This window comes from Dendrobates tinctorius, unplaced genomic scaffold, assembly GCF_039654945.1.
Source record: "Dendrobates tinctorius isolate UK_male_01 unplaced genomic scaffold, ASM3965494v1 ptg000174l, whole genome shotgun sequence".
Lineage (NCBI taxonomy): Eukaryota > Metazoa > Chordata > Amphibia > Anura > Dendrobatidae > Dendrobates > Dendrobates tinctorius.
Window position 1 is genome coordinate 652,755 of NW_027361841.1, and position 12,182 is coordinate 664,936.

General features: G+C 42.1%; 1 protein-coding gene across 3 annotated transcripts in view; it reads left to right on the top strand.

The window, feature by feature from the left end:
* CAMK1D (calcium/calmodulin dependent protein kinase ID) overlaps nt 1-12,182 on the top strand; it is a 371,674-nt gene that overhangs the window by 326,319 nt on the left and 33,173 nt on the right. For all 3 annotated transcript variants that reach the window (XR_012221357.1, XM_073551254.1, XM_073551255.1), the window contains exons 4-7: nt 140-278; nt 1,596-1,722; nt 2,832-2,907; nt 8,514-8,626. Coding sequence is in view for 2 of the 3 variants with exons in the window: in XM_073551254.1 (XP_073407355.1) it covers nt 140-278; nt 1,596-1,722; nt 2,832-2,907; nt 8,514-8,626 (455 nt within the window). In the remaining variant the exon portion in view is untranslated. The remainder of the gene's footprint in view (nt 1-139; nt 279-1,595; nt 1,723-2,831; nt 2,908-8,513; nt 8,627-12,182) is intronic.

Genomic DNA, 12,182 nt, shown 5'->3' on the forward strand with positions numbered 1-12,182 from the left:
TACAGTAATTTGTTTCTAAGGCCAACAGAGGAAGGCTGTAAACATCTATAAATTATGTAGCATTTAGACTCCTCTGGTATTGATTCAGAATGATAATTTAGTACAGCAGGCCGTTAACTGTTTAACCCTTCTCTTTCAGAGTGTCCGGTGGAGAGCTGTTTGACCGAATAGTTGAAAAAGGGTTTTATACAGAGAAAGATGCAAGCACTCTCATCCGACAGGTGTTAGATGCTGTGTTCTATCTTCACAGACTTGGAATTGTACATAGAGACTTAAAGGTAAGATTTCACATGAAACATACAGGTACAGCGACTTTTCTGGAAAGAGAATTAGAACGTCTCCAGATCGATGAGGGTCCAAGTTGCTGGACAACCCAACTGATCCGACTATACAGCGGATAAAGCATAGAAATCTGATTCTACTTAAATTCTTAAGGGGTTGTCCTGTCAAACACAACCACTTTTAGATTAAATCAGCCGACACCTCCAGTGAATAGGCTACAACCGGCTAAACAATAACCCCTTACTGTGTGTGTTGCATGGTAAATGTGTATGGAGGCCATTTTTCTGAATGGTCATCTATGCAATTCAGCTCTGGTGGACATTCCTGCAGTCACCATGCCAATTTCACACTCCATTAAAAGTTGCGACATCTGTGGCATTGTGCTGTGTGATAAAACTGCACATTTTAGAGTGACCTTTCATTGTGGTCTCCCTAAGGCACTCCTGGGTAATGATCATGCCGTCTAATCAGCATCTTGATATACTATGACGTGGGTGGATTATCTCAGCAGAGGAGAACAGCTCACATAAGGCCCCGTTACACAGAACGATGTCCCATCGATTCGACCAACGATCCGACATGGATGGGATCGCTGGGACATCGTTAGGCTGATCGCTGGTGAGCTGTCACAAAAGAGCCCCTCCAGCGATCAGGACCAGCAACGCTGGATGCTGGTTTCTAATGTAAACATCGGGTATCCAGGAGTCGGGCTCCTGGATACCCGCTGTTTACCTTGGAAACCGGAGTACACGCTGGTTTCCAAGGTAGACATTAGGTATCTAAGAGCCGCACGACTTCTGGATACCTGATGTTTACCTTTGAAATCAGCGTGTACGCCGGTTTACAAGGTAAACAGCGGGTATCCAGGAGCCCGACTCCTGGATACCCGATGTTTACATTAGAAACCAGCGTCCAGCGTCGCTGATCGCTGGTCTCTCTTGCTGCTGCATGCAGCGATGCCTGCTGGCCAGCGGGAGACCAGCACTCAAAAAATGGACCAGGCCGATCGAGCGTCGCGTCGCGACCGTCCCCCCTGCCGCGTATCACTGATCATGCTCGATGTAAGATCGCTGTGGCGTTACAAAATCAGCGCTTAACACAGATTTACACAAATTTGTGAACAATATTTAAAAGCAAAAGGCCTTATGTGTTGTGTTATATTATCGTTCATTGTAATGTAATGAATGCAATATATTAAGATAAAAACTTTGATGGGAGCACTTCTTTAACCATCTTTCCCCAGTCCTTCTTTAAAAAGCCAAGCTAATAATATTTGTGCTAAAACAGCCATGTCCTATTTTTTTTCTCTTTAGCCTGAAAATCTATTATACTTTAGTCAAGAAGGAGCGTCAAAAATTATGATAAGTGATTTTGGTCTGTCTAAGATGGAAGGTAAAGGAGATGTGATGTCCACAGCCTGTGGAACACCGGGGTATGTTGGTAAGTGACACATTTTTCTGTTGACATGTAGATAAAAATTCAAATGTAGCAAGCGTTAAATTGACGGCCGGTGCTCTCCAATAGTACAGTGCACTAATCTAATAGTAAGTGTATAGGTAGAAAGTTGCAATCTTCAAATTGTGGCTCGCCATCTTTTGTGAAACTTCTACTCCACGAATGCACAAATAATTAATAGTATTCAACACAGAGTAGGCTAGAAAATAAAAATCTGGATAAAAACATGGGAACCGTGGGAATATACACTTATTCTGGGGTCAGACTTGCGAGTACAATTTGACAAACTCGCGCGCGAGTTTCTCACATTGTACTCGTAAGTCTGACCCCGGCCTTAGACTAGGTTATCACGTTTAAGCATAAATGACATGTAACGTTTCTATGTTGCACATTTATTCCATAAAGTCTTCATCTATTAAGATGTGATCTATGTAAATGGGTCAAATTAATTCTTGCCACACAGTAAGGACATTGGAAAGGCTCTTCCGGCTAAGACTTGGCATAATGTAAGTGTCTGTGACAAGCACAAGAAGAAACCTCAGGTCACAGACAGTTCATTTTCGTGGCATTTTATGTATGTTGAGTACACTGCATCTCAGAATTTTGCCACAGACAACGAAAAAGATTACAGCTGTATATATGTGAATTTTCCTATAAAATTGGGTCCAGCTCAGTGATTTTTGTCTTGTGACTTTAGGTTGTCTTTGTGGTTTAGTCGAAATTACAGTGCATCTAGATACAAAATGTGGACTACACTTTATACCTACAGGGTTTTTTGTGGCATCCAATTATAAATATCAGAAATCCATAGTATGGAGCTTGTCTCCTTTTAGCAACGTAGCAGCTTCCACTCTTCTGGGAAGGTTTTCTACAAGATTTTGGAGTGTGTCTGTGGGATTATTTGCTCTTTCATCCAAATAAGCACTTGTGAGGCCAGACACTAGTGTTAGACGTAGCTTGAAAAACGCACCCAAAGCTCAGGGAATGTAACCATAATCTCGCCTATGGAATCCAGTTCTTTGTGCATGAGTTGCATATGTGTACAGCTGTTTTGTCTATAAATGTAACTACTCCATGATGTCTTATGTTTTCAGCTCCAGAAGTCCTTGCCCAGAAACCCTACAGCAAAGCAGTAGACTGTTGGTCCATTGGTGTTATTGCATATATTCTGTAAGTACATTGAAATAATATCTGTAGAACAGAATGCCATGTGAATAGGGCCCTATGCCTATCAGTATCAGGGCCAGCAAGGATATCAGTTATGAACACTCCAAAACTAAGACTGAAATACTAAAAAACTGGAGTAAAAAGACTGAAATACCAAAAAAGTGGAGTAAACCGGCCATATAAAAACTATAGCAATTTTTATTAAATTAACAGAATATATAGGCAAACACATAATCAATATATAATTAAGGCCCCGTCACACTAAGCGAGATCACTGCTGAGTCACAAGTATTGTGACGTAATAGCGATCTCACCAGCGAGATCGCTCAGTTTGACAGTGACCAGCGACCGGCCCCCCTGCCGGGTATCGCTGATCGTACCCAAAATGTCTGGACATTTTTTTGATCGCTCATGTCCCGCAGCGTAGCTTGTATCGTCACGTTTGACACCTAGCCCAACGACCTCGTTAGCGACTCACAAGCAAGACAAAGGCGTGGATTTGCGTTCCCGTTTCCACGCCTCCCTCTGCTCCGATTGGTGGTCACTACAGCGTCCTGATTGGCGGGCTTTCTTTTAAAAGAAGGTAACACAATAGCGCTTCAGTTCTTTGTTCCTGACCCAGGTGTGTCCTAGTTCAGATCCTATTTGCGTTCAACGGCTGCGACTCCACATTGTCTCATCTGCTTTTCCATCTGAATTCAGCATTGCTTCTATTGCCAGTTTATGGTAGGTATATTTGGGGTCTCAACAGCGTTTCCACATTTTTTTTTCTTGATTTTTTAACTCTTTTTAAATTTGTGCTACAGTTGCTCTGGTGGGAGGGTGTCTTTTTTTTATCTTTCTTTGTGAACAAAGGGTCATGCATGGACAGCCATTTTAGGGTGTATGAAGTGAACACACCCAACACCCTGTATTTTACTGTACATTTTTTTTTGTTTTCGTGGTATACTTTTTACAAAGTTCCATTCATGTTCGTAGTATGTTAACCTTTTTTTCTCTTTACAGATATCTTACAATAGTGAGGAGTTCGTTCGGGAGATGATTGAGCTGTATCGGTCTCTACCATGTCTTTGGAAAATAAAGTCCGCCGACTACAGTAATAGGATCAAAAAAAGGGAGGCTTATGAGAAAATGATTTGCCTCTTCAAGCGTCATAACCCGAGCGAGAAGGTGGACGAAACTCTTGTTAGGAAAAAAATCCAGTCTCTCCGCACCGTTTATAAAAAGGAGCTGAACAAGGTGGAGAAGTCGAGGAAGTCGGGTCCCGGCACAGATGAGGTTTATGTGCCCTCGTTGTGGTACTATGACCTACTCGGCTTCCCACGAGACCAAGAACTTCCAAGGAAGACGCTGTCCTAAAGGTCGAAGGCCTGCTATTGCGGGTGCGGTCGAACGCCATTCCCCCAGCTGCACTTCGCTATTTGTTACGTCCACTGAGTCCATGAACCCAGGCGGGCAGTACGAACTGGAATCTCGCCGCCGGAGAAAGTTATGGAGCACACAGCAGGCCATCACCACAGAGTCAATTGAGTCCAACTTCATGTTTATGGGGGTGTGCAATACACGGAATCGATTGGCCATGATCCCAAAGGCATTTTCAACCACCCGATGTGCCCTTGACAAGCGGTAGTTGAAAATACGTCTTTCTGCCGTTAGAGTTTTTTGGGGGAACGGTTTAAGCAAATGTGGATGAAGCGGAAAGGCCTCGTCGCCGACAAAAACAAAGTTCATGTTTCCTCGGGTGTTGGAGTTTGGAGGCAACTGAAGGTCAGAGCCAAATAAACGTTCTCCAAAATGGGTATGCTCCAAAACTCCCCCATCGGAAACTCTTCCGTTCATGCCGACGTCCACATAAATAAATTCATAGTTGGTATTTACAAGGGCCATCAGGATGATACTAAAATAGCCCTTGTAATTGAAGAAGTATGACCCGCTGTTCGGCGGTTGGGTGATGCGGACATGTTTGCCGTCCAAAGCACCACCACAATTAGGAAACTGCCAAAGTTCCTCAAAATCGGAGGCAATCTTTTTCCAATCCTCCTCCGTTTCTGGAAAATCCATGAAGCTGCGTAGACATTGGAAAATTGCTCTGCATGTCTCCGGAATAAGAACACTCAGGAGGGGCCTTGAAATAGCGGCAGAAAAATGCAGGTCCTGAAGTGAGCGTCCAGTGACCAGGAATCTCAGTGTGACTGCCAATCTTTCATCTGCCGGGATGGCAGCACGCATTTTTGTATCCCTCCGTTCAATAAGTGGAGTAATTCGCTCCAGTAAATAGATGAACGATTCCTCTGACATCCGCAGATAGTTCCGGAAATCGTGTGGATTTTTGTCCTGCAACTCTCTTACTAGCTGCATGTGTGACAATTGGGACCTCCTCTGCAGCCACTCTCTGGTCCACAGGTGACGTTTTCTTTTGGAACGCCTCTCCAGGATCAGGGCTTCATCACGACGGTGAGCTTCCTCAGCCAACAAGGCAGCCACCACAACCAAACACTGTGCCTTGTTCATGGTGGAGCAAACTGCAAAAAATAAAGTAGAAATATTATAAAAGGTTAAAAAAAAAAAACACAACAAGGTACGTGTGATGCAAAATTGCATACCATCCTATTAACAACGGGCTTGCCAGTTACGTGCTTTGACAAACTAAAATAGCTGACCATACAAGAGTCAAATAAACCAAAGCCCTCCCTCAAGCAGATCAAAGTAGACCCCAAAGATACATACTGTCAACACTGAGTAGGCTTCTGGGTAAATCAATCTGGAATCACAGCCGGTGAACGCTACTAGGACAGCCGGTGAATGCAACTAGGACAGCCGGTGAATGCAACTAGGACACCCGCTGATCGCTACTAGGTTCTGCTAGCCAAAAGACTCACATGGTCAGGAACAGTGAAATGAAGCGCTAGTATGTCACCTTCTTTTAAATGCAAGGCCGCCAATCAGGACGCGGTAGCGACCACCAATCAGAGCAGAGAGGGCATGAAAAAAGGGAACGCAATCCCCGCCTGTGTAAATACAGCGTCACACGATACATTCCTCATCGAGCTGAGAATCGTCAAGGGAACATGCAATGTGACAGGGTCCCAACGACTGCCGACATCGTTACAAAGGTCGCTACGGCAAGCCAGATCGTTGCTCCGTCGTCGGGTAGATTGGACTGTTTGACATCTCAATAGTGATCACATAGCGATGCTCCAATGATCCCTGCCATGTTGTATCGTTGTTCGGATCGTTGTAGCGTCGCTATGTGTGACGGCACCTTTAGATGTTAAAACCATGGTATCCATTGTAACTTGGGATGGGATGAGAACATAACCAATTGTACTGCTACAAAGTGCTGGTGCTACAGGTACGGTCACAGTGACTGCCGTGTCTATAGGAGGACTACATGGCAGCAGAGATCGCCTTCTAGTGATAATCTACTGCTGATAAAACACTACAGCTATTGAAACTACAACAAGCAACCCAGTATGTGACACATCACTGGAATCATGGTCTCTGCACCTACATCATGCTGCTCTTAGATTACATAGTAAACACTTGCTGACAGTTTCCTTTAAGGGTTTAACATGAATAGTGACATACTGAGGCCTTCATTAGGCCCCCAGCTGACATGAATGCTCGTGAGAGATAGGAATAATAGAATGACAGGGGGGCCCTAAGCCACTCTGCCACATAAAGGGTTAACATACTGGACTTGGACTCCTTTCTGATCCCACTAGTTGCAATGGTGTGTCCCCACATCCTTGCCCCCCTCATTTATGGAGTGACCACCACATAAAAGTCCTCCCAGCTTTACCGTACATTCATGGCGGGTGTTGGTAAGTCAGATGTGTTGGCCTACCTCATATTGCAGACATGCTTTTCCACCCAAAACATACACATGGCATTATGTAAAAAAATCAAAAGTAAAAGCAACATCAGTTTGGTAATTCTGCTTTATCTCCTTACAGAGGTAGTGACATTTGTCTGGGTTTCCACCACAGCCTCTTTTTGTAAAAAAAAAAAAATGAATGAAAAGAAGTGTAGCCACATTAGCTGTCACTCCGAGACTGTCACTTTGTGAGGTCAGGAAACTAATTGTAACAACCACTGCGCTTTCACTTCCTATGGTCAGCTCTGAACAACACAAAGATTCCAATATCTCTGTAACTAAACAGTATGGCATTATTAAGCTTTGGCGGCATTATTTATAAACCTATACAGTATTGTATGGATACGTGAACCTTTCCTGGACATAAGCAGACTATATATAGCACAAATAACTGAGCAGATTACACACAGTGTAACCCAAAAATATACCGTATATATGTGACTGCAGAAATGCCAGTCCGTAATGAATAATAATCACCTCCAGACAGTTTTACTTGGTTTACTGTACAATCTGTCAAATACACCATTGATAGCAAAGTATGTTAGTCAGACACAGACAAGTTATTCCATTTCCTGTTATTTTATAACAAAAGCCTGTTTTATACAGATTGCTCATTTATAACAGTGTCCCCATTACTTTGTCAAATAGTAGACACCAAGTATCCCCATATTTTACACCGCTAGATTATAGTAGTGTGTATACAGGCTTTTATTTAATAACCGTACTTACAAATATTACTTGTCAATCAAACTTAAATGTATACATTGTGTTCAAAGATATGCATGCAACTACACTGAATCTTATGTAAGCGTACATTATTTTATTACTAAATGGTTTTCTGCCTCCTTTTATGTAACATATGGCCCAAGTGTACTATCAAAATAACAAAGAGCTCATACCTATCGATCCCTACTGCTCCACCTTACTGCTGCCGGGGTCCCCAAACCGTCACCGCTGGGGCCTTTGATTGGCTGCAGCGGTCAGGTGCCGACAACACCGGAAGAGAAGGTGAATAGACCCATGTGAGACCCGACCATTGATATGGAAGAATGGCAGGGAATTGATGGGCAAGTAAGTGATGTTTATTATTTTGATAGTACACCGAGGCCATGGTTTAAATAATAAATTGGTGGAAAACCCCTGTATTGGGCACACGCCACTTCAATTATAATACATTGAAGACATATTGTTTAAAGACATGATTTTCTTACATTTCAAAGCGCTGGTAACAACAAGCAACGTTGCAATTTACCTATTTGAAACATCTTCTGTTTTCAAGAACGGAATAATTTTGAATTTTTTTCTTAATGCTAGTTGTCTAGGTTACCAACCCCCTCCGCAGTTTAGCAAAGGTGGATGAGCATGCACAGTACTTACAAACTATTTTAGATACAGATTGTAAAGTCTAATGTAAAACTGGCCAGATTGTTGGAAAGGACAAATTGGTCAGCTGTAGCACAACCGTGCTCCTCCAATGCGGCAGCGCATAAATCCGGCCAGCAGCACAACCATGATGCTGGTCCCAACTGACAAACAGAATGCCATTAGGCTATAGAGCGGTGGACTCCTGAAGATAAAACATGAGTTTTCCAAAAAAAAATGGGCCGAAAGAAGACTTGAACTGAAAAGTGAGACGCAGTGTATGGATGTTTAATGATAATGTGTTAATTTATGACAAAAGATAATACATTAAGATATGGCAATAATACTGTATGTCTGTGAATTCTTTCAGACTTTGTGGATATCCACCTTTCTATGATGAGAATGATTCAAAATTGTTTGAACAGATTCTGAAGGCAGATTATGAATTTGACTCTCCATATTGGGATGATATATCAGATTCAGGTAAATCAGAGATTGAACACGCATCATGCTGTTTAACCATTTAAATGCTGTTGTCATCGTAGTCAAGAGACTACTAAAGGCTCCCATTGCTGCCATCTTAGTGCTGCTATGAAGTCCAGGAGAACGTCATTTTAAATATATACGTATTGCAATAAACTAGAATTTCAGTGTATATTACAAGCGATCAAGTCCCCTCAGGGGACTAAAACATAAAAAAAAGTTTTTTAAAATCTAAAAGTATATTTGAATTGCAAATCTTTTTCCCTCCTTAAAAAAAATTATAACTGGTATCCCGTGTCCATGAAATTCATATCTATCAAAACATAATAAGTAGTCTGTACTGTAAATATCATAAAGAATAAAAAATGAAACACCATAACTGCCAAAAATCATAATGACACCCCTTGCTAAAAAGTTAGCAAATGTTTTTTGAAAATATCTAATCTCTTTTTTTCAGTGTAGATAGATATACTGTATATACAATGGGGAAAAATGAGTATTTGATAAACAGTTAATTTTGCAAGTTTTCCCACCTACAAAGAATGGAAAGGTCTGTAATTATTATCGTCGGTACAGTTCAATTGTGAGAGACAGAATCCTAACCCCTTAACAACCACCGATACGCCTTTTAACGGCGGCAGTTAACGGTACTTATTCCTCAGCTCCGCTTTTTAACAGCGCTGAGAAATAAGGGAATAGCTCCCTCCAGTATCGGAATTTCTCCAAGGTCTTGGCTACCGGGGGTAGCTGAGACCCCAGAGAGCATGATTCGGGTTGGTTTTTACTGACCCCGATGTTGCGATCACTGTTATTCATGGAGTAATGGCGACCGCAAAAAAAAAAAGTCAGATTTCCCATTTATTTCTCTCTCCTCTGAGGTGATATAGTATATCAAAGGAGAGTGAAATGGGGTCCCCTGAGCCTCCCCGGTACCTGCGATGTCCCCTGGTCCCTCCCGCTCTGTCTCCTGGCCCTCGCCTTCTTCTTCCAGGAAATAAAAGGCGGGCAGTGCGCCCGCCAAGATCTGCTGGCCGGCACCCCGCAACTATAGGAGATTTCTCCTATTGGTTCATTTTGATCACTGTGATAGACCCAGTCACAGTGTTCAAAATAAAAAAAAATAGTAAATCCAACCCCCCTTTATCAACCCCTTAGGTAAAAATAATAAAATAAAAAAAAATTATTTTTTTTCCATTGGTGCTTGTGTTATGGTTGAGCTTATAGTTGGGGTTATTGCTAGGGTTAGGGTTGGGGCTAGGGTTAAGGTTATAGTTGGGGTTATAGTTAGGGTTGGGTTAGGGTTATAGTTGGGGTTATAGCTAGGGTTATAGTTGGGGTTATAGCTAGGGTTAGGCTAAGCTTAGGGTTGGGCTAGGATTAGGGGTTGGGGCTATGGTTAGGGTTGTGTTGGGGTTAGGGTGGTGTTGGGGTTAGGGTTGTGATTAGGGTTATGGTTAGGGTTTGGATTAGGGTTAGGGGTGTGTTGGGGTTAGGGCTGTGTTAGGTTTGGAGTTAGAATTGGTGGGTTTCCAATGTTTAGGTACATGAGGGGTCTCCAAACACGACATGGCGCCCGCCATTGATTCCAGCCAATTTTGCGTTCAAAAAGTCAAACGGTGCTCCCTCCCTTCTGAGCCCTTACATTCACCCAAACAGTGGCTTTCTCCCACATATCGGGTATTGGCGTACTCAGGAGAAATTTTGTAGAAAATTTTCTCTTGTTACCCTTGTGAAAGCAAAAAAGTTTAGTTCCAAAGTAAATTTTTTGTGAAAAAAGCAAAATGTTAATTTTTTTCCTTCCACATTGCTTTAGTTCTCATGAAGCACGTGAAGGGTTAATAAACTTCTTGAATGTGATTTTGCTCACCTTGAGGGGTGTAGTTTTTAGAATGGTGTCACTATTGGGTATTTTCTGTCATATTGACCTGTAAAGGGCAGTCAGGGCAGTAGTCGTGGCTGTGGTTGTCGGGCATTGTACACCCTGGCCTCCCTCTACAGGGAAAACAGTATCTTTTCTCTTGCATGTTACTATCGGTACTCATGGTGCTGTCAGCGTCTTCTTTGCTGCGCTGACTTGAAGCTGGTCCTGGATCCCAAACAACAGATACACAGTCCAGGGCAACTCTTAACTGAACATATTTATTTACTTCAGGACACAGCACATCCACGTATTATCTAGCATTTTCATCACAGTAAAGACGGCACATTGCTTCATCTTTCCCTTCACTGTTTTTCTTGCGTCACTAAGTGTTTCCGCGGGACGGAGCATCTCACACAACACCTCAGTGTTCTCCCTGTCAAGCGTTACCACGGTGAAGCGTTCTCCCGTCCGTTTCACCCCGGACATCAGAGATCCAGCCCACGAGGCTATCTGCCACATTCTGGAGTGACCTGCCCGTACACTTTTACGGTGACCTTCAATCTTCCACTACTTCCTTCTTTTCCTCTCTACTGCTGGCTCTGCTGTACCTTGTTCTTCTCTAAGTACCCCCAGTGGATGGCTGGGAATACCCTTTAATGTTACGGAGTAGTTAGGCAGTTCGGGCATATAGCCCACCGGAGTACACAGGGGTCAGACCCCGGACTGACTAGATACAGGAAGACCTTGCTGGCTATTCCCCAACTAACCCCTCCTATAGTTAACTCTTATTTTACTAACTCTACAGTAGTGACCTCTATGCCCCCATCTAGTGCCCACAACCCAGACTGCACTGTCCCTGTAATATACTGTACATAGTGCAATAACATGAAGTTTACACATGTAACACGAAATTAAGAAACATCGGTACAAATATATGCATGTATAATAACATGAGGGTTTAAAGTGGTAAAAGCACCAACCCCTTACAGACCCCCCCAAACTCACTTTAAATGTAAGGTGGTCCTTAAAAAAATAGTTTTGTAAATTTTGTTGGAAAAATGAAAAATCGCAGGTCAAATTTTAACCCTTATAATGTCCTAACAAAAAAATTATGTTTCCAATATTGTGCTGATGTAAAGTAGACATGTGGGAAATGTTATTTATTAACTATTTTGTGTGACATCACTCTCTGATTTAAGGGCACAAAAATAAAAAGTTTGTAATTGCTAAATTTTCAAAAATTGTGCCAAATTTCCGTTTTTCATAAATAAACGCAAGTTATATCGAAGAAATTTTAACACAAACATGAAGTACAATATGTCACGAAAAAACTTTCTCAGAATCAGTGGGATCCATTGAAGTGTTCCAGAGCTGAATCCTCATAAAGTGACAGTGATCAGAATTGTAAAAATTGGCTTGGTCATTAAGTACCAAATTGGCTCTGTCACTAAAGGGTTAAAAATATATATATTTTTTATTCAGTCAAAACAAGGTTTTAAAAAAATAATTACCATAACTGAATTGGTGTTTTTTGTTCAGTGTCTGAAAAATCGGAATAAAAAGCTATCAAAAATATTATGTACCCCAAAATAGTACCAAAAAAGTCTTCAGCTTGTTCTGCAAAAAGTAAACCCTCATTCAGCCCTGTTCGCCAAAAAATAAAATAGTTACAACTCTCAGAATATGGCGACAAAA